Raw genomic sequence first — 27,971 nt, 5'->3', positions numbered from 1 at the left:
GCTGTCATTGGTCCAAAAAATGCAGGGCGGGGTTTTCCGCTCACATGACCGGGCTGATTCCGGCGTCTGTGCGGTGTGATGGTCATTGTGTATACAATTCCTGAGCGGTGGTCTGACAGCTGGAGAGGAGGGAGGTGGGTGTCAGGGACCCCTGGGATCCTAAGAGTGAGTGTTGAGAGCCCTGGAAAGGTGTCTTATCATTACTAACTACATAGTAATGGGAGTATTTCTGTCACGTTTGTTTAGCTGTGCTCGTTATCATAACCCCTCCCATCACAGAATTTGTGGCCTCTGACTCCACCCATGGCGGCACTTGTGGCCTCTGACTCCACCCATCACTGCGCCCGTGGCCTCTGACTCCACCCATCACTGCGCCCGTGGCCTCTGACTCCACCCATCACTGCGCCCGTGGCCTCTGACTCCACCCATCACTGCGCCCGTGGCCTCTGACTCCACCCATCACTGCGCCCGTGGCCTCTGACTCCACCCATCACTGCGCCCGTGGCCTCTGACTCCACCCATCACTGCGCCCGTGGCCTCTGACTCCACTCATCACTGCGCCCGTGGCCTCTGACTCCACCCATCACTGCGCCCGTGGCCTCTGACTCCACCCATCACTGCGCCCGTGGCCTCTGATTCCACCCATCACTGCGCCCTTGTCCTCTGACTCCACCCATCACTGCGCCCGTGTCCTCTGACTCCACCCATCACTGCGCCCGTGGCCTCTGACTCCACCCATCACTGCGCCCGTGGCCTCTGACTCCACCCATCACTGCGCCCGTGGCCTCTGACTCCACCCATCACTGCGCCCGTTGCCTCTGACTCCACCCATCACTGCGCCCGTGGCCTCTGACTCCACCCATCACTGCGCCCGTGGCCCCTGACCACACCCATCACTGCGCCCGTGGCCCCTGACCCCACCCATCACTGCGCCCGTGGCCTCTGACCCCACCCATCACCGCGCCCGTGGCCCCTGACCCCACCCATCACCGTGGCCCCTGACCCCACCCATCACCGCGCCCGTGGCCCCTGACCCCACCCATCACCGCGCCCCCTGACCCCACCCATCACCGCGCCCGTGGCCCCTGACCCCACCCATCACCGCGCCCCTGACCCCACCCATCACCGCGCCCGTGGCCCCTGACCCCACCCATCACCGTGGCCCCTGGCCCCACCCATCACCGCGCCCGTGGCCCCTGACCCCACCCATCACCGCTCCCGTGGCCCCCTGACCCCACCCATCACCGCACCCGTGGCCCCTGACCCCACCCATCACTGCGTCCATGGCCCCTGATCCCACCCATCACAGTGCTTTTGGCCCCTGACTCCACCTATTGGCCCTGGCCCTGACTCTGCCTGTTGCGCTACTCGTGGCTCCAATGCTACCCATCATTGTGCTTGTTGCCCCTGACTCCACCCATCACTGCGCCTGTGGCCCCTGACTCCTCCCATCACAGTACTTGTGGCCCCTGACTCTGCGCTTCTTGTGGCTCCAACTGCATCCATCACTGCGCCCATGGCCCCTAAATCCACCCATCAATGTGCCCATGGCCCCTGACCCCACCTGTCACAGTACTTGTGGCCCCTGACTCTGCCCATTGGCCCTGACTCTGCTACTCGTCGCTCCAACTCCACCCATCACTGTGCTCATGGCCCCTGACTCCACCCCATCTCACCTCCTAGCCTAAAATGCACGAATTGCGGTGTTCATGGTCCCCCCAAATGCACCCATCAAGCCACTCGTGTAATCTAATGCCATGCATTGTGGCGTCTGTGTCCCCCACCTCCACGCATTGTGGCGTCTGCGTCCCCCACCTCCACGCATTGTGGCGTCTGCGTCCCCCACCTCCACGCATTGTGGCGTCTGCGTCCCCCACCTCCACGCATTGCGGCGTCTGCGTCTCCCACCTCCAGACATTGCAGCGTCTGTGACCCCCACCTCCAGGCATTGCGGCGTCTGCGTCCCCAACCTCCAGGCATTGCGGCGTCTGCGTCCCCCAACTCCAGGCATTGCGGCGTCTGCGTCCCCCAACTGGAGAAATGTGAGGACGTTCAATTACTCCAGCGCCACCTTTGGTCAACTTCTGTATGGTTGTCTGATCTTTTGCACTGGTTCTGAGCATGCGTATTTGTGCTTTGTACAAAAGTCTGATGGTTTTGTGTACACACGATCGGACTTTGCTCCATTGGACTTATGTTGTCAAGAAGTTTGTCCGTTTGCACAGCCAACAAAAGTCAGATGAAAACCGAAAAAGTTTGTTCGATGGAAAGTACACACGGTCAGATGTTGCTCCAAAACAGCTAATTTGCATGTTTGTTGTCAAAAAGTCTGATTGTGTGTACGGGCCTTATGACGGACCTCTTCTTCTTTTTTTTTTTTTTTTACTTTTCTCAATCAACCTTCTCAGTTGTTAAGACTGTCATTCAGGTGAAGAGGTTTTCAATCCTTGGTTCCTCTAAGTATACATCTTCGTAGACTTTTTCATGTCACCGTACTTGGAGAGTGACTTGGAAAAAGATGAGTTATCACCATATAATTCCTTTTTAAAGGCAGGTTTAAGGACGATAAACTCCCTCCCTATGGTTTTTCTTTGCTGTGTGCTCCTTTCAGCTCTTCTTGCGTTTACTGAAGACCTGGAGCTACTGGGAACTTATAACCTCTCTGTGGTTGTGTTTACCTGTAGATGGATGAAGCCTATTTCATGTCCTGGAGAATTTATGTGTTACAAGGTAATAACTTGTGTTTTTTTTTTCTTTTGTCAGGTGGAGCTGGATTTACTTGATAGCGGAACTGCTCCAATGTTATCTGATGAGCTACAGCCTAAACCTGAGGTGATTGGTCTCCACCAACATTTTCTAGTTCATGCCACCATCTTTTGCTTGCGCAAAATGGAATTTATTATTATTAAGTTTCTTTCCTGTTTGTTTTAAATGCTTCCTATATTTTTATCACCAACAATATCTGTTACCCTTAACTGCCTTGGTACTGTCTCCCTCATTGGGCACCATGAAGTTTCACATTGATTTTTGTTTTTTTTTGTTTTGTGTTTCAGCTGCTGGTGGAGTTTGTACAAAACGCTTCTATTCCGCTGGGAGAAAGTCTGTCTCTCCTGCCCGGGACCTCAGAATGCGGCTCCCTCCTCCTACCAAGTAGGTACATCACAGTGGAGTCAGAGGAGACATGGTAGACGGATCTATGTGGGTGGGGGAGATCCTTTTGGGTACCTAATGCCCAGGTGCACAACCTGCAGCTTGTCCGAATCTGTGCAGCCCTTTGGCGCTTATTATGTTGCCCTCAGTGCCTTTGTAGACACCAGTCTGTTTTCCTTACTGCAGCCAATGAAGGAAATATATTCCAGTACTTACCTGACTTAGTTTAATTTGTTTACACTGAGAGGTTGTATTACTCAAACTGGAGAGTTCAAAATCTGGTGCTGCTGTGCATGGTAGCCAATCAGCTTCTAACTTCTGCTTGTTCAGTTAAGCTTCGACAATAAAATCTGGAAGCAGATTTTGCACTCTCCAGTTTTATTAAAGCAACCCCTGCCTTTCTGACTTCTTTGCTTCCATTTTATTTTTAGAATGGATCCTGCTTAAAAAAAAAAAAAAAAAAAATCGAATTTGGCACAAGCAATATTTAACCACTTGCCGACCGCCGCACGACGATATACGTCGACAGAATGGCACGGGCAGGCATATGGGCGTACCTGTACGTCCCTGCCTTCCCGCGGGTGGGGGGCCCGATCGGGCCCCCCCCCCCCCGGTGCCAGCGGCGGTCGGTATCCGTTCAGGAGCGATCCGAGATGAGGGGGCGGCCATTCATTCATGGCCACCCCCTCGCGATCGCTCCTGACGAATGGAAGTGAAGCATTGCATCACTTCCTTTCCTGTAATGTAAACACAGGCAGAGGAAGTGATGTAATCTCTCCTCCGTGTCGGTATTTTTCGTTCCGGCACCGAGGAGAGAGGATCGGTGAGTTGCACCAACACAACACTACACAGTAGAACATGCCAGGCACACTCACACCCCCCCTTCACCCCCCGATCACCCCCCCCAATTACCCCTGCCCCCCCAGTCACAGTGACACCAATTGCATTTTTTTTTTTTGCATTGGTGTCATTTGTGACTGTAATAACTGTTAGGGCAGTTAGGGTTAGCCCCCTTTAGTTCTAAGGTACCCCCCTAACCCCCCCAATAAAGGTTTAACCCCGTGATCACCCCCCAATCACCCCCCGTCGCCAGTGTCACTAAGGCTGGGTTCACATTGCAGCGGTTTATGAGAATGGATGTGATTCACACCGCACTGCAGTGCAAATCACATCCGATCTCTGTGCGATTCGAGTTCAGCCATACAGATAGTATGGCTGAATTCGCGCCGCACCCGCCGCAAATTCGCACGGGACCCTTTTTTTGGTCCACAGCAGAATCGGATCGCATGGGTGTTCACACCATGCGATCCGAGTTTGCAGATCGCACTGCGATATGCGAACTGATCTGGGGGTGTCATTACATTTCACTGACACTCCCAGCAGTTCGCATAGGGCAGTGTGAACTGCCGCCGGGAGGCATGCGATGCGTGGCGTTCCCGCATCGCTCCAGTGTGAACCCAGCCTAATAAGCGATCGTTTTTCTGATCGCTGTATTGTCACAGGTGACGCTAGTTAGGCAGGTAGGTATTTAGGTTCGCCGCAGCTTTTTATAGCGCCAGGGACCCCCATATACTACCGCATAAAGCCCCCTGATTGCCCCCTAGTTAACCCTTTCACCAGTGATCACCATATAACTGTTACAGGTGACGCTGGTTGGTTAGTGATTTTTTTTATAGTTTCAGGGCACCCGCCATTTATTACCTAATAAAGGTTTAACCCCCTGATCACCCGGCGGGTGTCATTTGTAACTGTAATAACTGTTAGGGCAGTTAGGGTTAGCCCCCTTTAGTTCTAAGGTACCCCCCTAACCCCCCCAATAAAGGTTTAACCCCGTGATCACCCCCCGTCGCCAGTGTCACTAAGGCTGGGTTCACATTGCAGCGGTTTATGAGAACGGATGTGATTCGCACCGCACTGCAGTGCAAATCACATCCGATCTCTGTGCGATTCGAGTTCAGCCATACAGATAGTATGGCTGAATTCGCGCCGCACCCGCCGCAAATTCGCACGGGACCCTTTTTTTGGTCCGCTGCAGAATCGGATCGCATGGGTGTTCACACCATGCAATCCGAGTTTGCAGATCACACTGCGATATGCGAACTGATCTGGGGGTGTCATTAACATTTCACTGACACTCCCAGCAGTTCGCATAGGGCAGTGTGAACTGCCGCCGGGAGGCATGCGATGCGGGAACCCGCCGCGGATTCATGGCGTTCCCGCATCGCTCCAGTGTGAACCCAGCCTAATAAGCGATCGTTTTTCTGATCGCTGTATTAGTGTCACAGGTGACGCTAGTTAGGCAGGTAGGTATTTAGGTTCGCCGCAGCTTTTTATAGCGCCAGGGACCCCCATATACTACCGCATAAAGCCCCCTGATTGCCCCCTAGTTAACCCTTTCACCAGTGATCACCATATAACTGTTACAGGTGACGCTGGTTGGTTAGTTATTTTTTTATAGTTTCAGGGCACCCGCCATTTATTACCTAGTCTCACTAGTGTACCCCTAAATTTAGGGGTGTCTACTTTCCAAAATTGGGTCATTTGGGGGGGGTTTGTGCCATCTTGGCATTTTATGGCCTTCAAAACTGTAAAAGGTAGTGAGGAGTGAAGTCAAAAATTTACGCCCTTAGAAAGCCTGAAGGCGGTGCTTGGTTTTCGGGGCCCCGTACGCGGCTAGGCTCCCAAAAAGTCCCACATATGTGGTATCCCCGTACTCAGGAGAAGCAGCAGAACTTATTTTGGGGTGTCATTTCACATATGCCCATAGCATGTGTGAGCAATATATCATTTAGTGACAACTTTGTGAAAAAAAAATAAAAATAAATAAAAGTTTGTAATTTTCCCGCAACTTGTGCCAAATATAAAATATTCCATGGACTCAACATGCCTCTCAGCAAATAGCTTGGGGTGTCTACTTTCTAAAATGGGGTCATTTGTGGGGGTTTTGTGCCATCTTGGCATTTTATGGCCTTCAAAACTGTGATAGGTAGTGAGGAGTGAAATTACAAATGTATGCCCTTAGAAATCCTGAAGGCGGTGCTTGGCTTTCGGGGCCCCGTACGCGGCTAGGCTTCCAAAAAGTCGACCACATGTGGTATCCTCGTACTCAGGAGAAGCAGCAAAATGTATTTTGGGGTACAATTCCACATATAACCATGGCATGTGTGAGCAATATATCATTTAGTGACAACTTTGTGTAAAAAAAAAAAAAAAAAAAAATTTTTTTTTGTCATTATTCAATCGCTTGAGGCAAAAAAATAAAATATTCAATGGGCTCAACATGCCTCTTATCAATTTCCTTAGGGTATCTACTTTCCAAAATGGGGTCATTTGGGGGGGTTTTGTACTGCCCTGCCATTTTAGCACCTCAAGAAATGAGATAGGCAGTCATAAACTAAAAGCTGCGTAAATTCCAGAAAACGTACCTTAGTTTGTAGATGTGACAACTTTTGCGCAAACCAATAAATATACAATTATTGACTTTTTTTTTACCAAAGACATGTGGCTGAATACATTTTGGCCTAAATGTATGACTAAAATTGAGTTTATTGGATTTTTCTAATAACAAAAATTAGAAGCACTGATTTGTAAGGGGGGAGTAAAGGCTATGGTCTCTAGGCGTATCATGTTATGTGACTCCATTGACCATCTAGTAAAGTATGTCCTCCATTTCCAACAACACCTACACAACCTACAGTGAGGGGAAAAAAGTATTTGACCCCCTTCTGATTTTGTACTGACAAAGAAATGATCAGTCTATAATTTTAATGGTAGATTTATTTTAACAAGTGAGAGACAGAATAATAACACATCCAAAAATATCCAGAAAAACGCATTTAAAAAAAAGTTTTAAATTGATTTGCATTTTAATTAGTAAAATAAGTATTTGACCCCTTCCCAAAACCTGACTTAGTACTTGGTGGCAAAACCCTTGTTGGCAATCACAGAGGTCAGGCATTTCTTGTAGTTGGCCACCAGGTTTGCACACATCTCAGGAGGGATTTTGTCCCACTCCTCTTTGCAGATCCTCTCTAAGTCATTAGGGTTTTGAGGCTGACATTTGGTAACTTGAACCTTCAGCTCCCGCCACATATTTTCGATGGGATTAAGGTCTGAAGACTGGCTAGACCACTCCAGGACCTTTAATGTGCATTCTTCCTCCTACAAACACAGCAAGTTGAGTTGATGCCAAAGAGCTTGATTTTGGTCTCTTCTGCTAACAACACTTTCACCCAGTTCTCCTCTGAATCATTCAGATTTTCATTAGCAAACTTCAGACAGGCCTGTGCATGTGCTTTCTTGAGGAGGACCTTGCGGGCGCTGCAGGATTTCAGTCGTTCATGACGTAGTGTATTATCAATTGTTTTCTTGGTGACTATGGTCCCGACTGCATTGAGATCATTGACAAGATTCTCCCATGTAGTTCTGGGCTGATTCCTCACCGTTCTCATGATCATTGAAACTTCACAAGGTGAGATCTTGCATGGAGCCCCAGACCGAGAGGGATTGACAGTTACTGCTTCCATTTTTGAATAATCGCACCAACTGTTGTCACCCTCTTACCAAGCTGCTTGGCTATGGTCTTGTAGCCCATTCCAGCCTTGTGTAGGTCTACAATCTTGTCTCTGACATCCTTGGACAGCTCTTTGGTCTTGGCCATGGTGGGGAGATTGGAATCTGATTGTTTCTGGATCCCAGGTGTCTTTTATCCAGGTAACAAGCTGAGATTATTATTATTATTATACAGGATTTATATATTGCCAACAGTTTGTGAAGCGCTTTACAACATGAGGGAAGGTGAGAGAGATTAGGAGCACTCCCTTTTTAAGAGAGTGCTCTTAATATCAGCTTGTTACCTGTATAGAAGACACCTGGGAGCCAGAAATCTTGCTGATTAATAGGGGATCAAATGCTTATTTCACTGATTTAAAGAGGAAGTAAACCCTGATGGGTTTACTTCCTCTTTGTCTCCCTGCAAAGGTAAAGCATAATGGGCTACTATGCATCACATAGTAGTCCATTATGTGTCACTTACCTGCAGCACGGAGCATCCATCTTCTTCCGGGTATTGCTGCTCCGGCCACTCACAGCGCCAGAGCAGCGATGACATCACTCCCACGCATATCGCCATTAGCAGCGGCATGGGCGCCGATGTCTACAGCACATGTGCCGTAGACAGTGGTTCCTGTTTTTTTTTTTTTTTTTGTAAATGTCTCCTAAACTGTGTAGGTTTAGGAGATCTTTCTTTGGTCAAAGTGGTTTGTAAGGGTTTACAACTACTTTTAAAATGCAAATCAATTTATAACTTTCTGAATATTTTTGTTCTGTCTCTCACTGTTAAAATAAACCTACCATTAAAGTTATAGACTGCTCATTTTTTTTTTTTTTTTTTTTTTTTTTTCAGTGGGCAAACCTACAAAATCATCAGGGGATCAAATATGTTTTTTCCTTGCTGTATTTGCAGTTGTTTCCCTCTCTTGAGATGTAGACCATCCACTATTGCATGTCTGTAGTCTCCAACAGCTTTCTATAGCTATACATAACTAATATGTTCAGCCCTTTGATGGCAGGGTCCCCTTTATCAAGTAAGTGAGAAACCACTGGCCCAAGGCTGGATTCACACCTGTGCAGTTTTAGTGCTTTTTGCATTTTGCAGATTTGCACTACAGTCCATTTAACATGGTTTCCTATGGAACACATTCTGTAGTACAAATCTGCAAAAAGCACTAAAAATGCATAAGTGTGAATCCAGCCTAAAAGGTATTTTCTCACTCTGGTCTGCTGGTTTGGTGTCAGAAATATTGTGTGGGTTGGACAGTCAGGAGCTGGGCACGACTGGCGAGAGTCCTCTATAAAAATAAAAACCCAAATTAGATGTAAGAAGAAAAGGCAGAATGTCTCAATTTGACCCCCCCCCCCCAGATTAGATTTTACAGTGTGACTGGTGGAGGTCATTTATGAGATCCCTCCAGATTAGATGTACAGTGGAACAGGAGAGGGCTTCAATCAGGCTGCCAGATTAGATGTTTCATAGGGACCAACATTGGTTGTCTATGATTATATGAGGTTGCCCTCAAATTAGATGTTACAGCAGGAGCATCAGATGTCCTCTGTGAGACTCCCATCTCCTGACACCTGTCTCCTTGGCCTCAATGATGGGGATATGTAGATCAGTTTGGCCTTTATGTAATTTTTTTTTTTTTTTTTTGGATAGATGTTGATAATTTATTTTTCTCTGAACAGATGCCCCTGTGGTGCAGAGAATGCCATGTAAGGTACCCAGCCCAGCGTTGTTGAACAGTCTTCAGGTGGACATTGATCCAGGTGCAGACACCCGAGATGATAAGAGTGGCGTTCTTTTATCGCCTTCAGAACCATCATCATTGCTACAAGATCTACCAGCTAATGATAATTCATCCTTCATCCTTCTTAATCTTGCCAGATCAGGTAACGATTCTGCATACTTTCCTTCCCTTATCTGGATGTATGTCTTTTTCATTCAACCTGCATACACTTGATTGTACCTAATAGCTCTGCTGAACCCGGGGTTCTTCAACTTTAACCATTTCCACAATCTCCTTATATTTATGCCCTATTGGGTGGAGAGAAGCAGGTGCTAATGTCCTGCAGTTGGGTGTATTTAAATACTGCTAACCAGTTTTGCTCATGGGATCTGAAGACTAAATTTGTCTCCCAATCTGTATCAATGTATATGACAAGGAGGCAGATAAGATTAGTAGTATCCAGGGCTGAAACAACGAATCGATTAATCGACAACTAATCGATTATGAAATTAATCGATTATTATTTTCATAATCTATTAATCAGTTAGTAACATAATGGGGTTAAAAAAAACTAAAATTAGCCCTTTATATTTAAAAAGAGAAAATCGCTACTGTAAATATTACTTTCACAGTTCTACAGTAAAAAAAAAAAAAAGAACCCCTTACAATAGTGATTATCTGCTTTTTTTGTACTATAAAAGGGCTAATTTTCATTTTTTTAACCCCATTATGTTACTAAACGTCTTAGATCTGGTTCACAGCTATGTGTTTTTTGGTGCTTTTTTCACAAACACACTACAGTTCAATTACATGGTTTCCTATGGGACACGTTCAAATCCATGCTTTTTTCAGCCACTGTGTATTTGGAAAGGGCCAGGGACTTTTTGTTTTGTGTATAAAAAAAAAAAAGAAAAAAAATAAGTGTTTTTTTTGGTTCAATATAGTTCAATGGAAAAGCTGCAGAAAAGCATGTAATGCGTTTTTGCAGCAATTTTTGTTTTTTAATCTGCCCAACAAACAAATTGGCCAAAAAAAAATGCAAAAATGCAAATCGCACCAAAATCACGTGCGCAAAATTTAAAATTCACAGCAAAAAGCACTGCAGAAACAGACCAAAAGCAAATTGCATAGGTGTGTACCAACCTTATGCTGCCCACTTTGTACATTCTCTGAATGAAAGAATGTTGGTTTTTAACATTCTGTTTTTAAAATGAATATAATTTCTGAACGAAAACCACATACCGTATATACTCGAGTATAGGCCGACCCGAGTATAAGCCGAGGCCCCCAATTTACCCCCAAAAAACTGGGAAACCTATTGACTCGTGTATAAGCCGAGGGTGAGATATGCCTGTCCATCCCTGTGTGTGTGTCCATCCATCCATCCATCCCTGTGTGTGTGTGTGTCCATCCATCCCTGTGTGTGTGTGTCCATCCATCCATCCATCCATCCCTGTGTGTGTGTCCATCCATCCATCCATCCCTGTGTGTGTGTGTGTCCATCCATCCATCCATCCCTGTGTGTGTGTGTCCATCCATCCATCCATCCCTGTGTGTGTGTGTGTGTCCATCCGTGTGTGTGTGTGTGTGGCCTTGTGTGTCCAGCCTACCTGTGTCCTGAGCCTCCGTCCGGTCCCGAGCCTCCGTCCGGTCCCGTCCCGTCCCGAGCCTCCGTCCGGTCCCGTCCCGTCCCGAGCCTCCGTCCGGTCCCGTCCCGAGCCTCCGTCCGGTCCCGTCCCGTCCCGAGACTCCGTCCGGTCCCGTCCCGTCCCGAGCCGAGCCTCCGTCCGGTCCCGTCCCAGGATCACCGCTCTTCGTCGGCGCCCATTCCCCTGTTCAAATGCCGCGCCTCCCTGTCTGTGATAGGCGGAACACAATTTCCCAGCAGCCTGTGTTCCGCCTATCACGGACATCGTCTCATCCTCGTCCGTAGTACGAGGATGAGACGATGTCGGTGATAGGCGGAACACAGGCTGCTGGGAAATTCAGTGTTCCGCCTATCACAGGCGAAGGCGGAGCCGGAGGCGCGGCTTTTGAATTATAGAATGGCCGCTGTCTGTCTGCTCGACACGCTGATCGAGCAGGCAGACAGCGATGACTCGAGTATAAGCCGAGGGGGGCACTTTCAGCCTCAAAAAAGAGGCTGAAAATCTCGGCTTATACTCGAGTATATACGGTACACTTTCAGAAAATTCCTTTGACCAAGAAGTTTTCTATTTCCAAATTTTCACTGTGGTTGAAAATTAATGTCGGTTTGACCCCACTAACGATTAGAAAATTGAACGAACGTTCTTAAAAGTAATTTTTTTTTTTTTTTTTTGAAGGAAGACATGGTTTGTTTTTTAAATAAAACAAATTTGATGCGAGTCTGATGATATTTACCGGATTTACCCTTTTAATAGTATATACAGTATATATCTCCTCTAATAGTATATACAGTATATCTCTTCTGTCTGTTATTCTTAGAGTGGATTAGATATTTTGCTCCATAACCATATAGTTGGTTATTTATGTTTACCACTGTATAGAGATATTTAAGAATAAATTTACTTTTTTTTTTTAAACTTTACATATTAACTAAATTATACACCACAAATTTTTTTTTTTTAAGGTTATTAACCGATTTAATCAAAAAAATAATCGGCAAACTAATTGATTATTAAAATAATCGTTAGTTGCAATTAGTTAGTTGGAGTTTTTTAGCCTAATGCATTCTATGCATTAAGGTAAAAAAACCTGTGCTGCATGTGTCGTCTTCCCCCTCCCCCCCACACCCCCCTTATACTTACCTGAGCCTGATCCTGATCCAGCTATGAGCAGCGGCTCTGTCCTGCCTCACTGTACAGATAGCAGTGGAAGCTATTGGCTCCCATTGCTGTCAATCAATTTCAGAGAAAGCGGGGGCAAGGTCAAGCCGCACCGTCTACGTCAATGGATGCAAGGCGGCTCGGGAGCAAACCACACGAGTGCCCCTATAGGAAGTAGCTCCTTATGGGGGCACTTGCTGAAGAGGAGGAGCCATGAGCATCCGTGGGGGAACCCCTAAAGAAAGTCGGGGTGCTCTGTGCAGAACCCCTGCATACAGCAGGTAAGGATGTGTAATTTTTTTTTTTTTTTTTTTTTTACAGAAGTGAACCTTTTTATGTTTATTTCTCATCCTTTTGAGGTACACAGGAAGTTTTGTAATTGTTGTTATCATGCCACCGACTGGAGGGATTGGACACCGGCAAACAAAAAAACCTAGGCCAGCTAAGGATAACCCCTCAAACCTGCTCACTTCACAAACCAAAAGAGGGGAATCCATCCCATCTTCGATTTCAAGACCCTAAGTTTCGGTTCACTATATGCAGTGTCAGAATATTATTCGACAATATGTTATTTGCTTTAGGTTTAGATACCATTTTAAATCTTCTTCATATTTCCTTGGTTACATTCAGCCTCCACTGCTAAATTGATTTATTCTCTTCTAGGACTCGGGTCACCGTCAGAACATTTAGTCTTTGTTCAGGATGAAGCAGAAGACTCTGGAAATGATTTCCTGTCCAATGATTGCACAGATAGCAGTACGCCGTGGTTCCTGCGGGTTCAGGAATTGGCTCATGATAGTCTGATTGCTGCCACACGGGCACAGCTGGCAAAGAATGCCAAGAATAGCAATAATGGTAATAACTTACCTATTATTACAACATTGTTTGGACTTGATGTACTTGTGTCTTTTTTTTCGACCTCACCTAATATGCAACTAATACTGCAAGCAGAGGGACTTCTTTGTATTTATCGTCCTTATCGCCTTATAACAAATGACAAGGATGCTTCGTAACACCATTGTAGTCATTTGTATGTATGTTACATTTTCCTTTTTTTTTTTTTTTCCCAATGCACTACAATCAGGCCATCCTAAAGGCCATATATAGAAAAATTAAAGTCCAGGATTGCTGTACTTAAAATATTACCAGTAAAATCAGTCTGTATATGCAGTAAAGCATGCTTGTTATACTCGCTGTGGAACCTAAGGGGTTAATCCTCCACAAAAAGACTGATCCTGTTCTCTCTGATCTTCAAGAAAATTGGGTGGGAGAGCTTGTGCAAATAGAAAATGGTGGCACAGTCTCCAAAAATCAATATTTAAAGAGTATAGGGTATTCCTGAAAGTGGAGACACAGGAATATAGGTGTTTTTTTTAACGTTCCACAATCAAAAGTAGACAAGATAATATATTTAAAAACAATATTTATTAGTCCATAGAAGAAATGTAAAAAGACATTCTAAAACCGCCATTGCTGCCTTTCAGGCCGTCCTTGCGGAATGTCGTGTTGCTTCCTTGGCTATACATAGGGCTGATACAGTTTGGGACTCATGTTGCCAACTGGTGGTATTCCATCCAAGGCTTTGACCACGATCCCCTTTCATCATCCTGCACTGATCTAGTGGCCCTTGATGTGGGCTCCCTATCTAGCTAAATATAATCACCATCACAAAAACTTTTTGATTCCATTTTTGGGGTATAATTATTGTGAATGAGACCGTATCCATCTTTTGCTATGTCCGTAATTCTGGGTTAATAATATTATGTGACCTTAAAGTGGATCCTGAAAAAGCCCAATATGGGCGAAATGCGTCAATCTCGCCATCGTCCTTGGTTCTGTTGACTGTATGGCAAATTTGTCAACATTATACACGTTTTTAGACTATCTTTTTACATTTCTTCTATGGACTAATAAGTATTGGTTTTAAACATGTTTTTATCTTGTCTACTATTGGTTGTTGCACGTTTAATAAAATCCCCCATATCCCCCTGTCTTGCCTTGTGGGAAATTCGGGAATACCCTATGCTCTTTTAAATCTTTTCCAATCCTCCTCTTCTTCCACAGTTCCCAAACCATCTACTGACAGAACACAGCTATAGGAGGCACTCTGCACATGCTCAGTTTGATGTGTATTGCTAGAGAGTCTTTTTTTTTTTTTTTTGGCCCTGTGCTGATCACATGCACTGCCCAGACAGAGGTTCAGGAGTCATGCAGCCTCATAGGACAGTCAGAGGAAAATTAAAACTCCACCTACAAACTTTAACCAGTTCTCGGCTGGACACTGCTAGAAGTCACAAGACTGCTATATACTGCTGATGAGAAAAAGCATTTAGCAGTTTATTTACCAAAATAAATGCATTTTCATATTCTGTGTACTGTGGGAGACCAGATGTAGTGAATACAGGGTCCTGGGTTAGTAACACTTTAATGCTTATTAAAAGTAGATAAACTGCAAATATCCAAAATCCACTAAATGTTCTATCTCCAACAGTTTTGGGCTAGTGAGTTAACAGTTTTCCTCAGGCAAGAACATGTTTTGGGTATTTGGTAAAAAAAAAAAAAAAAAAAAAATGATTTTATATATATATTATCTCATTTGTATTATTATAATAATACAGTGTGTGTGTATATATGTAATAGCGCCAACAGTTTGTGCAGCGCTTTACAACATGAGAGCAGACAGAGTACACTTACAATGCAAATCAATACAGGAGGAATCAGAGGGCCCTGCTCGTTAGAGCTTTCAATCTAGAAATTATATATTCTCCTTTTTGTAGGTGTGATAATTTGTTCTTCTGTCTTTGTCCCTTTGGCGGGACAGCTTGACCATTGGGTAAATGGGGAAATTTGACTTCTGCAAGTGGTGGTAAAAGACTAGGCAAATATGGAATCTATAAAGATCTAGCATTACTGTATTTTTATAAATTTCTTTTTTTTTTTTTTTTTCCAGTGGAAATTTCACAGAATAATCTTCCAGAATCTGAACCAAAAGCGACACCATCGGAGAAACGTCTGCGTTGCTCATACAAGGGCTGTGACCGTGTCTTTGTATGGCCGACGCACATGAAATACCATCTGAAAACACACAGGTAACTTTCCTGTACCAGTATAATGACTGGGAAATATTGCCTTTTTGTCCTCTTGTGAACACTGTCATTTTCTAAATTGCAAGAAAAACCCCGGAACTGATACATGGGTACCTATCATCTTTACAGCCTGGGTGTTGGCTGCATATTAGCGTGCCAGGAATGTAAGTATTGGTCCATGGAATTTTAGTGGCTAGGTCGATTGTACCAAACATTGCCAAGATACTATAATATAGTATATAAGGAAAGTTGGTGTGTTTTTTTTTTTTTTTTTTTGTATGTAATTTTGAGAATCCATTGAGGAATTTTGATTAAAAATCAATATATTCATTTCAAAGTCCAAACGTGCGCTGCGTTTGAACAAAAACACACATCCATTAATCTGGTGGGCTCCAATAACTATTTCTTCAGGCGATGAACCCATAGAACCCTATGAAAAGCAACTGTGCAGGCATAGACGGCGCATTTCAAACAAAAGCAGAGAAAATTCCCAGTTCAAGTTGTCAGCCTGCAACCAACCACATTATGCTGTCTAACAGTATGCGTTTAAAAACAGGGTTTTAGTTTGCACAAATTTGCAAATACATAAGCTGCAGAGCACCTCACGCCACCCCAGTATTATCTGCAATCCTAATTCTATACATTTTTGAGAGCGTTGAAGCACATGCATATTAATGGATAAATAGAGAGCAGCTATGCTTGGAGGGAGCCCACCCCTCCTTTAAAAGCACAGGGGCGCACTGGACACCCATCACAATGGCAGCAAAGGTGTCCAGTGTGTCCCCTTACCAGTATTTCAATAGTACAGATTGCCACTGCCCCACCTATAACTGGCCTTTGCAGCAAGGAATATATGGAAGGGCAACGCATGTTGCGGATAATACTGGGTTTCCCGTGAAGTGGCTGTGCAGCTTACGCATGCATTTGCAAATGTGTGCAAACCAAACCCTTGTTTTTTAATGCTTACTGTTTAGATTTTTTTGGTTTCAGGTTGACTGGTAAGTTGAGCTGGGAATTGTCTTTGGTTTTGTTTGACATGCATCACCCTTCCATGTGCTCCTTGCTGCGAAGCCCAGTTATAGGTGGGGCAGTGGCCATTTGTTTGTATAGACCGCGCATGGAAGAGGTTGGCAGTGCAGTGGGATGTAAAATAAACCCTGGTGGGCACAGGAACAATTGCAAGGCAAGCATGCATCCAGGGGAGTGGGCTAAGTTAACACAGTTGGGGGTTACAAAATACATAAAGGCACTTTGTAGATGCCTTTTATCCTTTAAAACAGGGATAGGGAACCTCGGCTCTCCAGCTGTTTTGAAACTACAAATCCCATCATGCCTCTGCCTCTGGGAGTCATGCCTGTAATTGTTAGGGTCTTGCAATGCCTCATGGGACTTGTAGTTTCAAAACAGCTGGAGAGCCGACGTTCCCTACCCCTGCTTTAAAACATCCATATCAATCCCATTATTAGGAAAATGTTACTCTTCAAATCGAAGGGAAATATCCCTATTGGAGGCGCTCCAAGCTGGCAGCCTTATCGCCCTGCTTAGGGTGTACTGACTCCCCCTCACTGCTCCTATTTTTTGTTTTCAGGAATGACCGCTCCTTTACATGCCCAGCAGAGGGATGTGGAAAGAGTTTTTATGTTCTCCAGAGGTTGAAAGTCCACATGCGCACTCACAATGGTGAACGGCCGTTCCTGTGTCCGGAGACTGGCTGCGGGAAACAGTTCACAACAGCTGGAAACCTGAAGAACCATCTCCGTATTCACACTGGTGAGTGGTGGTAGCAACCCTTAGATCTTGGCTTGTGGTTGCCTTGTTTACTGATGATTTATTTGCCTTCTCGCAGGAGAGAAGCCATTTGTGTGTGAGATGGAAGGGTGCGGCCGATCATTTGCTGAGTATTCCAGCCTGCGCAAACATCAGGTTGTCCATTCAGGTGAAGACTTTCTATGAACTTTTGTCATAGTTATGGTGTATTGCTGTCTGTATGTGACACTGTTTAGCCGATGATAGTTTTATCCTTAGCAGTCACTGTATGGCCAATAGAATAAATAGGAAAGCATCCCAAATTCGGCATAAACATGTAACTGTATTATATTGTGTCATTGTGTGAATTGCATTCTTCACACGGAACTAATAAGACATGTCTGTGATTGGAAGATATGATTTCTTTGCCTGCCTTCTCATATATTGGGTCCATGTAGTGTAGGCCTCTTCATTCCATAGAGCAGTGGTCTCCAAATTGCAACCCGGGGTCGGATGTGGACCTTTGCATGCTATTATTTGGCACTTTTCCATCAACCGATCCCAATGATTGGGCACCATTCCCCCTACTGACACTTGGAACTATTCTTCCCATTGATACCATAAATGGGGCACTATTTCTCCCATTAGAACCAATATTGAGGCATCTTCTACTCCCACTGGCCACAATCTGCCCCCCAATGCCTGGTACCCACTACTATTTGTTAGGTTTTTTCTTTAATAAAAAAAAAAACGGACGGCTCCGGTCAGAGCCACTGTACTAAAAATGAGACGTTAGTACATCCATCTCCCACACTGAGCTGTTGTGTTCTGACAGGGGGATTGCCCTCCCACCAGAACACTCCAATCCACGCTCTCCATCATTAGCAGAAAGTGCTGATTGGGAGTTGGTCGGCTGCTGGTTTTCCTGTTGGACTGAGTACCATACACAAGGGCCGAATGTCAGCTGTTTTTTATAGAAACCGGCCAATGTTGCTCAACATTCGACCCGTATGTATGGGGCTTAAAGCCTGTAGGACTGTAAACTGGCCCTCTGCTTAGAAAGTTTTTAGACCCCTGCCATAGAGCAATACAGCAGGTACTAAGGTGAAGTGTCTCACATTGTGTGTGCCCTTCCTCTAAATCTCATTAGAGTAACCTTTTAAATAGAACGTCTGTTGGGCTGAAGCAGTATTTGCCTATATACTTTGTACTAACTTTAGCCAAAGCTTTGACCTTATACTTAATTTTGTAATGTGTGACGGCCATTATAAGTACACTCTGTGATAAGGCTCCTGTCTCCTGTGTGCTGGGCAGGTGTGAAGTCCCACCAGTGTCCCATCTGTGGGAAGAGCTTTTCCCAGAGTGGAAGCCGGAATGCTCATGTAAAAAAGCATCACTCCGGAAAGCTGCAAGGTAGGTGCTACATCCTGGAAAGCTTTAAGGTAGGTGGCTCATCCTGGAAAGCTGAAAGGTAGGTGTACCTCCTGCAGTCCTCATGGGTTATGCTGGCAATTGGGGGGGGGGGAGGGGGGTTTATAAGTTACATAGCTGTGCATAGAATGGTTACCTTTGGTGTTGCAGTGCCTTGAAAAAGTATTCATAGACCTTGAAATATTCTAAATTTTGTCATGTTGCAACCCAAATCCTAAATGTATTTTATTGTGATTTTATGTGATGGATCAACACAAAGTGGCACATAGATTTGAAGTGGAAGATAAATGTCTTTCAATTTTTTTTACACGTAAATATTTGAAAAGTGTGGCATACAATTGTATTCAGCCCCCTTTACTCTGATACCCCTAACTAAAATCTAGGGGAACCAATTGCCTTCAGAAGTCACCTAATTAACAAATATAGTCCACCTGTGTGTAATTTAGTCTCAGTTTAAATATAGCTGTTCTGTGAAGCCCTCAGAGGTTTGTTGAACAGCTCACAGAGCTCTGTTCAATCCATCATCCGAAAAGGAGTATGGCACAACTGCAAACCTACCAATACATGGCCATCTACTTAAACTGACAGGTCGGGCAAGGAGAGCATTCATCAGAGAAACAGCCAAGAGGCCCATAGTAACCCTGGAGGAGCTGCAGAGATCCACAGCTCAGGTGGGAGAATCTGTCTGCAGGGCAACTATTAGTCGTGCTCTCCACAAATCTGACCTTTATGGAAGAGTGACAAGAAGAAAGACATTGTTAAAAGAAAGCCATAAGAAGTCCCGTTTGCCATTTGTGAGAAACCATGTGGAGGAAACCGCAAACATGTGGAAGAAGGCGCCATCTGGTCAGATGAGACCAAAATTTGTGGCGGAAAACAAATGGCACTTCACATCACCCTGAACACACCATCCCTACCGTGAAACATGGTGGTTGCAGCATCATGTTGGGGGATGCTTTTCTTCAGCAGGGACAGGGAAGCTGGTCAGAGTTGATGGAAAGATGGATGGAGCCAAATACAGGCCAATCTTAGAAGAGAACCTGTTTCAGTCTGCAAAAGACTTGAGGCTGGGGCAGAGGTTCAACTTCCAGTAGGACAATGACCCTAAACATACAACCAGAGCTACAATGGAATGGTTTAGATCAAAGCATATTCATGTGTTAGAATGGCCCAGTCAAAGTCCAGACCTAAACCCAATTAGGAATCTGTGGCAAGACTTGAAAATTGCTGTTTACAGACGCTCTCCATCCAATCGGACAGAGCTTGAGCTATTTTGCAAAGAAGAATGGGCAAAAATGTCACTCTCTAGATGTGCAAAGCTGGTAGAAACATCCCCAAAAAAGATAAAACACACAAGGCTTGTGTGGAATTCAACGCTAAAAACCTGGTAGTTGCAACAGTGGTGTACAAACACACTTGTATCTTATTGATAAAATAAAAGAGAGACATCAACGAATGCAAATAAAAGTTATACAAAAAAAGAGACTTTATCTAAAAAAAAAATGTTCTGGGGGTGAACCCCTTTAAGTTAGTGTCTGGTGTGAATGCTGCAGACCATAGCGAGGCTGCTTTAGGCACAGGCTGGGGACCCAGAAACACTGAGAGATAAAAGGGAAGAGAAGCGCCAGGCGATTTCTAGAGCAGCATTATTTTATGGAGAAAAGCAATTACTGGCAATATGGATTGCTCAGTGGGTGAGGGCTTGCCACGTCCAGCATGGGAGCAGAAACTGCCAGTATGTCCCTTTTGGTGAGCCATGAGCGCTGTTCACAGCGGGGAGCTGGAACCTTGGGTAGACACCGGCTGGGTTACTTTCTGTGAAAGTGATCTGGAGCTGTAAACCTGGGAGCTGTTTTGGAAGCACGGCCACGCCTCCATCAGCTAAAGTAAGGAGGCGTGGCTGTGCTTTCAAAATGTGTTCCGATTGGCTGAACACAATGGTAGCAAGCTCCCAGGTTCACAGCTCTGGATCACTTTCACTGTGAGTAACCCAGCCGGTGTCTACCCGAGGTTCCAGCTCCCCGATGTTAACGGCGCTCATGGCTCACCATCAAAGGGACATACTGGCGGTTTCTGCTCCCATGCCAGACGTGGCAAGACCTTACCCATTGAGCACTATGTGAGTGCAATCCATATTGTCAGTAATTGCTTACCTCAATAAAATAATGCTGCACAAGGAATTGCCTGGCGCTTCTCTTCCATTTCTTGCCCACATACCCAAAAAGACTTGCAGCTGTAATTGCAGTGAAAGGTGGTTCTACAAAGTATTGACTCAGGGGGGCGCCATACAAATGTACCCCACACTTTTCACATATTTGCAAAAAAAAACAATAAAATACATTTGCGTTTTTGGGTGTAACATGACAAAATGTGGAAAATTTCAAGGGGTACGAATACTTTTTCAAGGCACTGTACATACAGTAATATTTGGAGTGAGAAGCATTGCAGATAACCAATAAAGTCTGGTTTGGATTTTCAGGATTTCCTTTCTTGTTTCAGAAAACGGGAGAATGGAGGAGCATCTCCAGCTGAGTGAAGACGCTTTACAGGACTCTTCTCTGCTGTCTGTGTCAGACAGACACTCCTATGAAGAGGACGTCTCCATTTTGCTTAGCTAAAGACACTGACTTAATTGTTGTTTCTCAGCACATGGAAACAGTATTGAAAGAACAAGAACTGTCCGAGGAACCAAGTCTTGGACTTTTGTGGCTAGCTCTGGGCAAACTGATGAACTGAAGGCCTGCAGAGTATAGGGATGTAAAAGACACCCCTGTAAAGGACAATCGCTTTATGTATGACAAAAGCCAGGCCCTCGTGTCTTCCGAAATATGACAGTAAAAGCACATTAAATGTGACCCCCTCCCATGCTATTAACTTGGTAAAATAAACTCTTTCCCGGCAATGGGTTCATCTGTCAGTAAAGTGGTGTGATTAAATCATGCCACTGCCATCCCAGGAATGGATGACATCATAACGCTGGAAATTCTAATGTATATGGGTACAACTCATAAATGACTTTATTCTAGAAAAAGCAAGCTGTGTATAATCTGAGCAACATAAGACTTTTGTATTCACTGTAACATTCTTTTCTGGGAGCCCATTGAGGGACACAGTCTTTCGGCTATACAGTTGCCTGCACAAGGATTATACACGAGACGACAAAAAAATTAATTGTAGGCCAGCCCAGAATAACCCCTCCCACTGCCAAAATGCCTTTGCTTTGCAAAAAAGCAGTACCAAGAACATAAACTACAACAGAGGGGTTGGAACCGGTTTCCCTTTAAGGGGAAGTACAGCCAAAGCTAGTTTTGGCTGTACTTTTTCCTGTGGATCACAGGAGTGATGTTCGTTCTGCATCACACAACTGGTCCTGGACTGGAACCCGGTTTAGGGAGCCACTGATAGGCTGAGCCAGCTACTTCAGCCCCCTCCACAGCCCTGCGCTCCAGTGAGAGAGGGAGGGGGTCAGAGCGCAGTCAGCAGCTCTATGCTCAGGGAGCCCTGAGAACTGAGCAATCAGCGGTGTTTAATTGCTCAGTTTTCAGTCTTAGAGTCGGTGGGGGACAGATGCTGCATCCACCTAGGTAAGTATGATTTTGCAAAGGAAAAAAAAAAAAGATAATTTTAAAGTGGTAGTAAAGTCCTTTTTTTTTTTTTATTATTTTTTTTTTTTTTTTTTAGCACTTGTACCTACAGATAAGCCTATAATAAGGCTTACCTGTAGGTACAGAGAATATCTCCTAAACGTGAACTGTTTAGGAGATATTCACACTGCATGCAGCCAGTGAAGTCACCGAAGCATGTGCTCTGAAGGGTTCCATGCCACGGCCATGACATCATCACGGCTCGGCCAATCAGACGGCTGGAGCACTCAAACCCAGAAAGGAAGACCGGGTTAAGGTGGAAGCTCTGTCAGCAGTGCCCGCATGCTGCTGGAGAGCTTTGTTCTAAGGTATTTCATAATGTGCTAGTATACGGTCCATACTAGCACATTTTGCCATTTGTCTTGCAGGTTTTTTGTTTTTTTTTTATAAAAAGGTGTGGTTTAGTACCGCTTTAACGGATTCCAAGAAAAGGATTTTACATTGAGTACAAAAATCGTATTTCTCTCCTGTCCATTGAGGGGCACAGGAATTCGGATACTGTTAAGTTATAGTGTCCCCTACAGAAGGACTTGGACATTGGCAAACAAAAAGTCATAGGCTAGTCCCGAATGACCCCTCCTCTACCCAGCATGCCTCAGTTTTTTGCTGGTATTTTGGAAGGATGGATTTATTTACCGTATTCATCGGCGTATAACACACACTTTTTTCCCCCTTTAAAATCGGAGGAAAATTCTGGGTGCGTGTTATACGCCAATCCCCACTGTCTGTGAGCCAAAAAAGACAGAGCCGAGTGCTCGGCTCCGCTCGCAGTCACGCCTTCCCGCCTCCCTGCTGTCTCTGGAGCGAGTGCTGCCGAAAAAGACAGCCGAGTGTTCTGTGTACTCACCAGTCTGCGCGGGACTGCGAGACGGGTACAGCTGAGTACACTGTCTATCTTGGCGGCGGGCAATTTAAACATGCTGCAAATGGCGCTGGGCAAGGCTGCAAATGGACACTGATCAATCTGCAATGATGGACAAGGTTGCAGATGAACACTGTTAAGGCTGCATTGATGGGCATGTAAATGTAAGTTGTTTTTTTTTTTGTTTTTTTTTGTTTTTGTTTTTTTTCTCTTTAAACCGACCTCCTAAAAAAATTTTCATTAAAATGCCCTCCTGAACTAGGGGTGCGTGTTATACGCAGATAAATAAGGTAATTCAATTTTTCTGAGAAAAGTCTAACCACTGTTGCTAGCCTTTTTATTCCTCTTCAATTCTTTCTTTTCTATGGATCCTTCTTTCATTGACTTCACCCCAGAATTGACAGAGTGCATGCTACTTTGCATTTGCAGGATCAGTCTGCAACGTCCTTTTTTTACTATACCTGCTATTTAAAGTATTCCTCTGTATTGACTTAAAAACACCCTGAAGAGTCCTGGGCTCAAAATGAAAGTGTGTTGGAATTCCCTTTTCAGAGGGAATTTATTAAATGTTAGGTTTTACCCACCGTGTATGAGCCGGTGAACTCCGTTCACAGGAAAAGCACTAGATCTCAGAAGGCTATGTTTGCCTTTAAATCAGTTTTCTCTGCAGGTTCTGTCCTCTGTTGACCCTAATCTGCCAAACATGGCAGAATGGGTTAAGCCCCTTTTAAAAATAAATAAATAAAATAAACTCCTCTCAACTGATCATAAACCCCTTCCTAACAGAGGGTGTGGAATAGATGTCAGGAACCTAGTGCTTCAGTTGTGCTGGCTTGTAGGAAGCATCTAAACTTTTACCCTGTATGGGTTTATCGTTCATACAGATGCACAGAGCACTCTGAGAGCCTGGGATGCATATGCTGCATCAAAGGAGTACCTGTCTTGCTTGGTCTTTGAGTGATGCCATCTCTTCAGTCTTACTCATGACCCCATCATCAAGTATTCAGAAAGCCAGAGCATAACCTACCTCAGCTTTTTAAGACATTTGAAGAAAGGTTGGTGGGGTCCCAGCCTTCTTTTCTTCTGCTTCTGCAGGGAGTTCATCAAAGCCTTGTCAACCTATATCAGTCCATAAGGGGGATTTTGAAAGAAATTGACCAAATCCTCAACATGAGGGTGTGTCTCCACATTTCTAAGGGAGGGGGTGGTTGCTAGTTCTTGTAGGTCCCTGGATTGTCTGTTTTTAGGGTAGACAATTGAGTGCCCATTTAGGCTTTGACTGATCCTTCTGTCTCTGGTACTTTATTTAGCTAATCACCCTATTTGTCCTCTGTGCAGAAATTAACAAACCTTCTACTCTTTTGGGGTCTAATCTACCTGTAATTTTGTACCTCTAGTCCTGGTGTGTGTTTTGCCCTTGCCTAGCCACCTCCCTCTTTCCTTGGGAGATCATCACCTCTCGGGACATCTAAAGTCATCATTGGTACCTGATACCCTGCGGAGTCTTTCCTCTCCGAGACCCCCTGATCTGCCCAGTCTACCAAAGCCAGCTTCAGTTTTTCTCTGCCCTAACAGGATTATGCACCCTCGGGCTCCCTTCTGCACTCCTGGTACCTTCCAGACTGAGGTTCCTTAGTCTGGAAGGTACCAGGTAACTTAGTAGATGTTTGCCTAAGATCTTTTTGTTGGCATTCTCCTAATGGGATAGTCGGGTGACCTTCCATGAAGAGAACAGTCTAAGTGGGCTTGGACGGACAATCCTCTGAAGGTCTACATACCTGCAAGATCTGGGTTGGTTTTGCTTCATCAGCTTTGGGCATTGTCAGTTGTGGTTGACCAGCTTGACACTGCAGTGGGGGGGGTCCACTGAAGGGTTACCCTCAGTTCCCTTATCTTCTGTGAAGGAGTTACCTGGCTCTCCTCTCTTCCAAGAGCACCTCTCTGTCCTCTTAATCTACCCCATTACTTTGTGGTTGTAGGTTTAGTTCCTGAGTATTCTGTATCTGCTGGTAGGATCAGATAGTCTCATGCTCAGGCTTAGAAGGTCTTTCCGTAGACTTGCAGGTGGCCAGATAACCAGATATTGGAGGCCTAGACTTGCTTACTCCAGAAGTAAACCAATGAAAGGGATAAGACCTTACTAATTAGCTGTGCAATATCCAATCCAGTGGAGTCTGGCAGTCCAAAAGCCATGCTGAGAACAGGCCACACTGGATAGCTGAAATCGAAGAGACCGCTCTAGCAGCAATGTAATGATGAGTCTTGTTTAAAGAAAAAAAAAATGCTAGCAATGCCATAGGTTAGTCTTTTAACATGAGAGCTGAACTAAAGATGTCCATCCTCCTAGAACACTAGCAAAAAACTCATCTGATAGTGGATAGGATTATCTCGGCCTGGTCTATAATTTTTTTTTGCCAGCGTCCAGTCCTCCTATAGGCGGCTTTAAAACCTGATGGTGAAAGACTTTGTGTCCTCAATGGATGAGAAAGAAGATACAATTACAAGGAAAACAATGGTTTGTCAAAATGTTTGAACAATTACTCTACTTTTAAAGTGGACCTGTTGGTAACTTTTTACTGGTCAGTGTGAATAAATTCTAACATCGTCACATGCAGAAACAAAACTGAACTTTTTTTATCACAAAGCAGCAGCCCATGGGCTTCAATCGAGTGACTTGAGTGTATCTATAGTCAAAATATAAAATCATATATTCATTTGCACATTGTATTTCAATTTAGATCTTCCCTACTGCTACTAATCTTGAAGTTTTTGTAAACTTTGTGAAGACCCCCCACATACATTTACTTCCTTGAATTATGCAACATATATTCTTTATTTGCTGTGAGTAGGCCCTGCTGTGTCACTCATTTTACAGAGCCTGCCATCTGACCTACAGAGGTGCTGAGAGGAGGCATCAGTACAGGAATTACTGCTTGCAGGCCGCAAGATACCATGGGATATGTAGTCCTTAGAAATCGAAAAGGAAGCGGAAACAAAGCATGCCAATAAGTTGTGAAAAGGCATTGCGAGTAGACTGGTAGCACTAACAACACGAAAGGAGATTTTTTTTTTCACGTAAGCTTATATAAGATTGGCAAAATAATTGTATTGATATTACAATGATGATTTTATAAAATGAAAGCGTATGCTGTGACTATAGCTATAGTCCTTTAACCAAGGCCTGAGAAGAAAATCCTGGGAGAATATTGTCTGATGGATTTTGTCCGAAACTTTTGTTGCATATACACGGTCGGACAAAGTTGTTGGAAAATCCGATCGTTCAGAACGTGATAACATTATTTCGTTAGGACGGGACTACGTTCAGGCTAATAGCTTTGGTCTAGGAATTTGATCTGAGCATGCGTGGCACTTTGTCCGATCGGAATTCTCAACACATCATGATCATGTTGTCGGAAAGTTTTATAGCCAAGCTCTCAAACTTGGTCCGTCGGATATTCAGACGGAAACAGTCCAATGGAGCCCACACACTGTCGGATTATCCGACAACACGGTCCGATTGGACATTTTCCATCAGAATGTCCAACAGTGTGTACAAGGGCTAAGACAGCCAACAACATACAGGAAACAGGATTTACCTGATGGTGCCATCCATCGCTCAGCTTCTCAAGACAGGGAATAGATGTTGACACTGGATGATGCCTGCACATAAGATAATGCAGCCTCTTTGGGAGAGGGGAAATAGGCATTCTTAGACCCAATACACACTATTAGATTTTCTTCAGATTTACCAAAACCATGTAGTGCAAGGGCCTGCCTGATTGCATACAAATTGAAACTCTTAAGGTTTGACCTCATTAGATGGTTTTTAAAAACCTTCAGAAAATCTAATAATGAATGAATGATAGTGTGTGTGTATAGGGTTTAAGTGTTTAAATTTGTATGCAATCAGGCAGGCCCTTGCACTACATGGTTTTGGAAATCTGAAGACAAAAATCTGCAGAAAATCAAATATAGTGTGTATGGGGCCTTAGTGTTGTTATCTCTGTGAGAGGTAATCATTATCTGCGAGGGTACACTTGTCATGATTATGTACCAATAAATATACTAACTATATCATTTTGAAAGCTAGGCTATCTTTAAGTATATTCTGGTGCCCTATTTTATAAATGTTTAGTGTCACCTGGCCAGTATAGGACCAGCGCCCAGTTTACATACCCCTCGTTCTCTGGGCGTTACCACCCATAACCCCCACCCCAGACTGCTGTATGTCCTCTGTGGAACAATTGATCTGTCTAGATTACTTTATATACTCTTTGTAACCTCTGATTATGGTAGGTGGTCACATGTTACATAGCAGAGGTACAGAAATCTTGGGAAAGAAATCCCATGTTACAGAGCAGATATACAGTGCCTTGCAAAAGTATTCACCCCCTTAGCATTTTTTTGTGCTTTGTTGCCTCGCAACCTGGAATTAAAATGGATTGTTTGAGGATTTACATCATTTAATTTACAGAACATGCTCACAACTTTAAAGATTTTTTTTTTTTTTTTTATTGTGAAGCAAACAACAAATAGGACAAAATAACAGAAAAAGTCAATGTGCATAACTATTCACCCCCGTAAAGTCAATACTTTGTAGAGCCACCTTTTGCGGCTATCACAGCTCCAAGTCGCTTTGGATAAGTCTCTAAGAGTGTGCCACTGGGATTTTTTCCCACTCCTCCTTGCAAAACTGTTCCAGCTCCTTCAAGTTGAATGGTTTGCGCTTGTGAACAGCAATCTTTAAGTCTGATTTTCTATTGGATTGAGGTCTGGGCTTTGATTAGGCCATTCCAACACATTTTACATGTTTCCCCTTAAACCACTCAAGTGTTGCTTTAGCAGTGTGTTTGGGGTCATTGTCCTGCTGGAAGGCGAATCTCCATCCCAGTCCCGACTGCTGAAAAACATCCCGACAGCATGATGCTGCCACCACCATGTTTCACAGTGGGGATGGTGTT

The 27,971-nt window shown here is 44.4% G+C and overlaps 1 protein-coding gene across 2 annotated transcripts; it reads left to right on the top strand.

Annotated features, from left to right (window-relative positions):
- Positions 1-25,620, top strand: ZNF410 (zinc finger protein 410). 2 transcript variants are annotated; one of them, XM_077463681.1, is made up of 10 exons: positions 1-134; positions 2,764-2,832; positions 3,054-3,150; positions 9,394-9,597; positions 12,905-13,096; positions 15,192-15,330; positions 16,916-17,097; positions 17,174-17,263; positions 18,388-18,486; positions 21,004-25,620. In XM_077463681.1, exons 2-10 carry the CDS (start codon positions 2,800-2,802, stop codon positions 21,120-21,122), a joined length of 1,155 nt encoding a protein of 384 aa, XP_077319807.1. In that variant the 5' UTR covers positions 1-134; positions 2,764-2,799; the 3' UTR covers positions 21,123-25,620. The 2 variants fall into 2 exon arrangements, with proteins under 2 accessions (XP_077319807.1, XP_077319806.1); XM_077463680.1 differs by having other exon boundaries at positions 14-165.
- Positions 25,621-27,971: the final 2,351 nt, after the last annotated feature.

The sequence above is a fragment of the Lithobates pipiens genome, unplaced genomic scaffold, assembly GCF_037356315.1.
Source record: "Lithobates pipiens isolate NorthernLeopardFrog02 unplaced genomic scaffold, aLitPip1_a1.2 Scaffold_30, whole genome shotgun sequence".
In the NCBI taxonomy this organism is placed as follows: domain Eukaryota; kingdom Metazoa; phylum Chordata; class Amphibia; order Anura; family Ranidae; genus Lithobates; species Lithobates pipiens.
This window is presented reverse-complemented; position numbering and strand designations above follow the sequence as displayed.

Bases quoted from the DNA above. Each gene is read 5' to 3' on its own strand.
- ZNF410 (XM_077463680.1), top strand. From the start codon at position 79: ATGGTCATTGTGTATACAATTCCTGAGCGGTGGTCTGACAGCTGGAGA. The intron at 3,151-9,393 runs GTAGGTACATCA...TTCTCTGAACAG, and splicing joins CGGCTCCCTCCTCCTACCAA to ATGCCCCTGTGGTGCAGAGA. The intron at 13,097-15,191 runs GTAATAACTTAC...TTTTTTTTCCAG, and splicing joins TGCCAAGAATAGCAATAATG to TGGAAATTTCACAGAATAAT.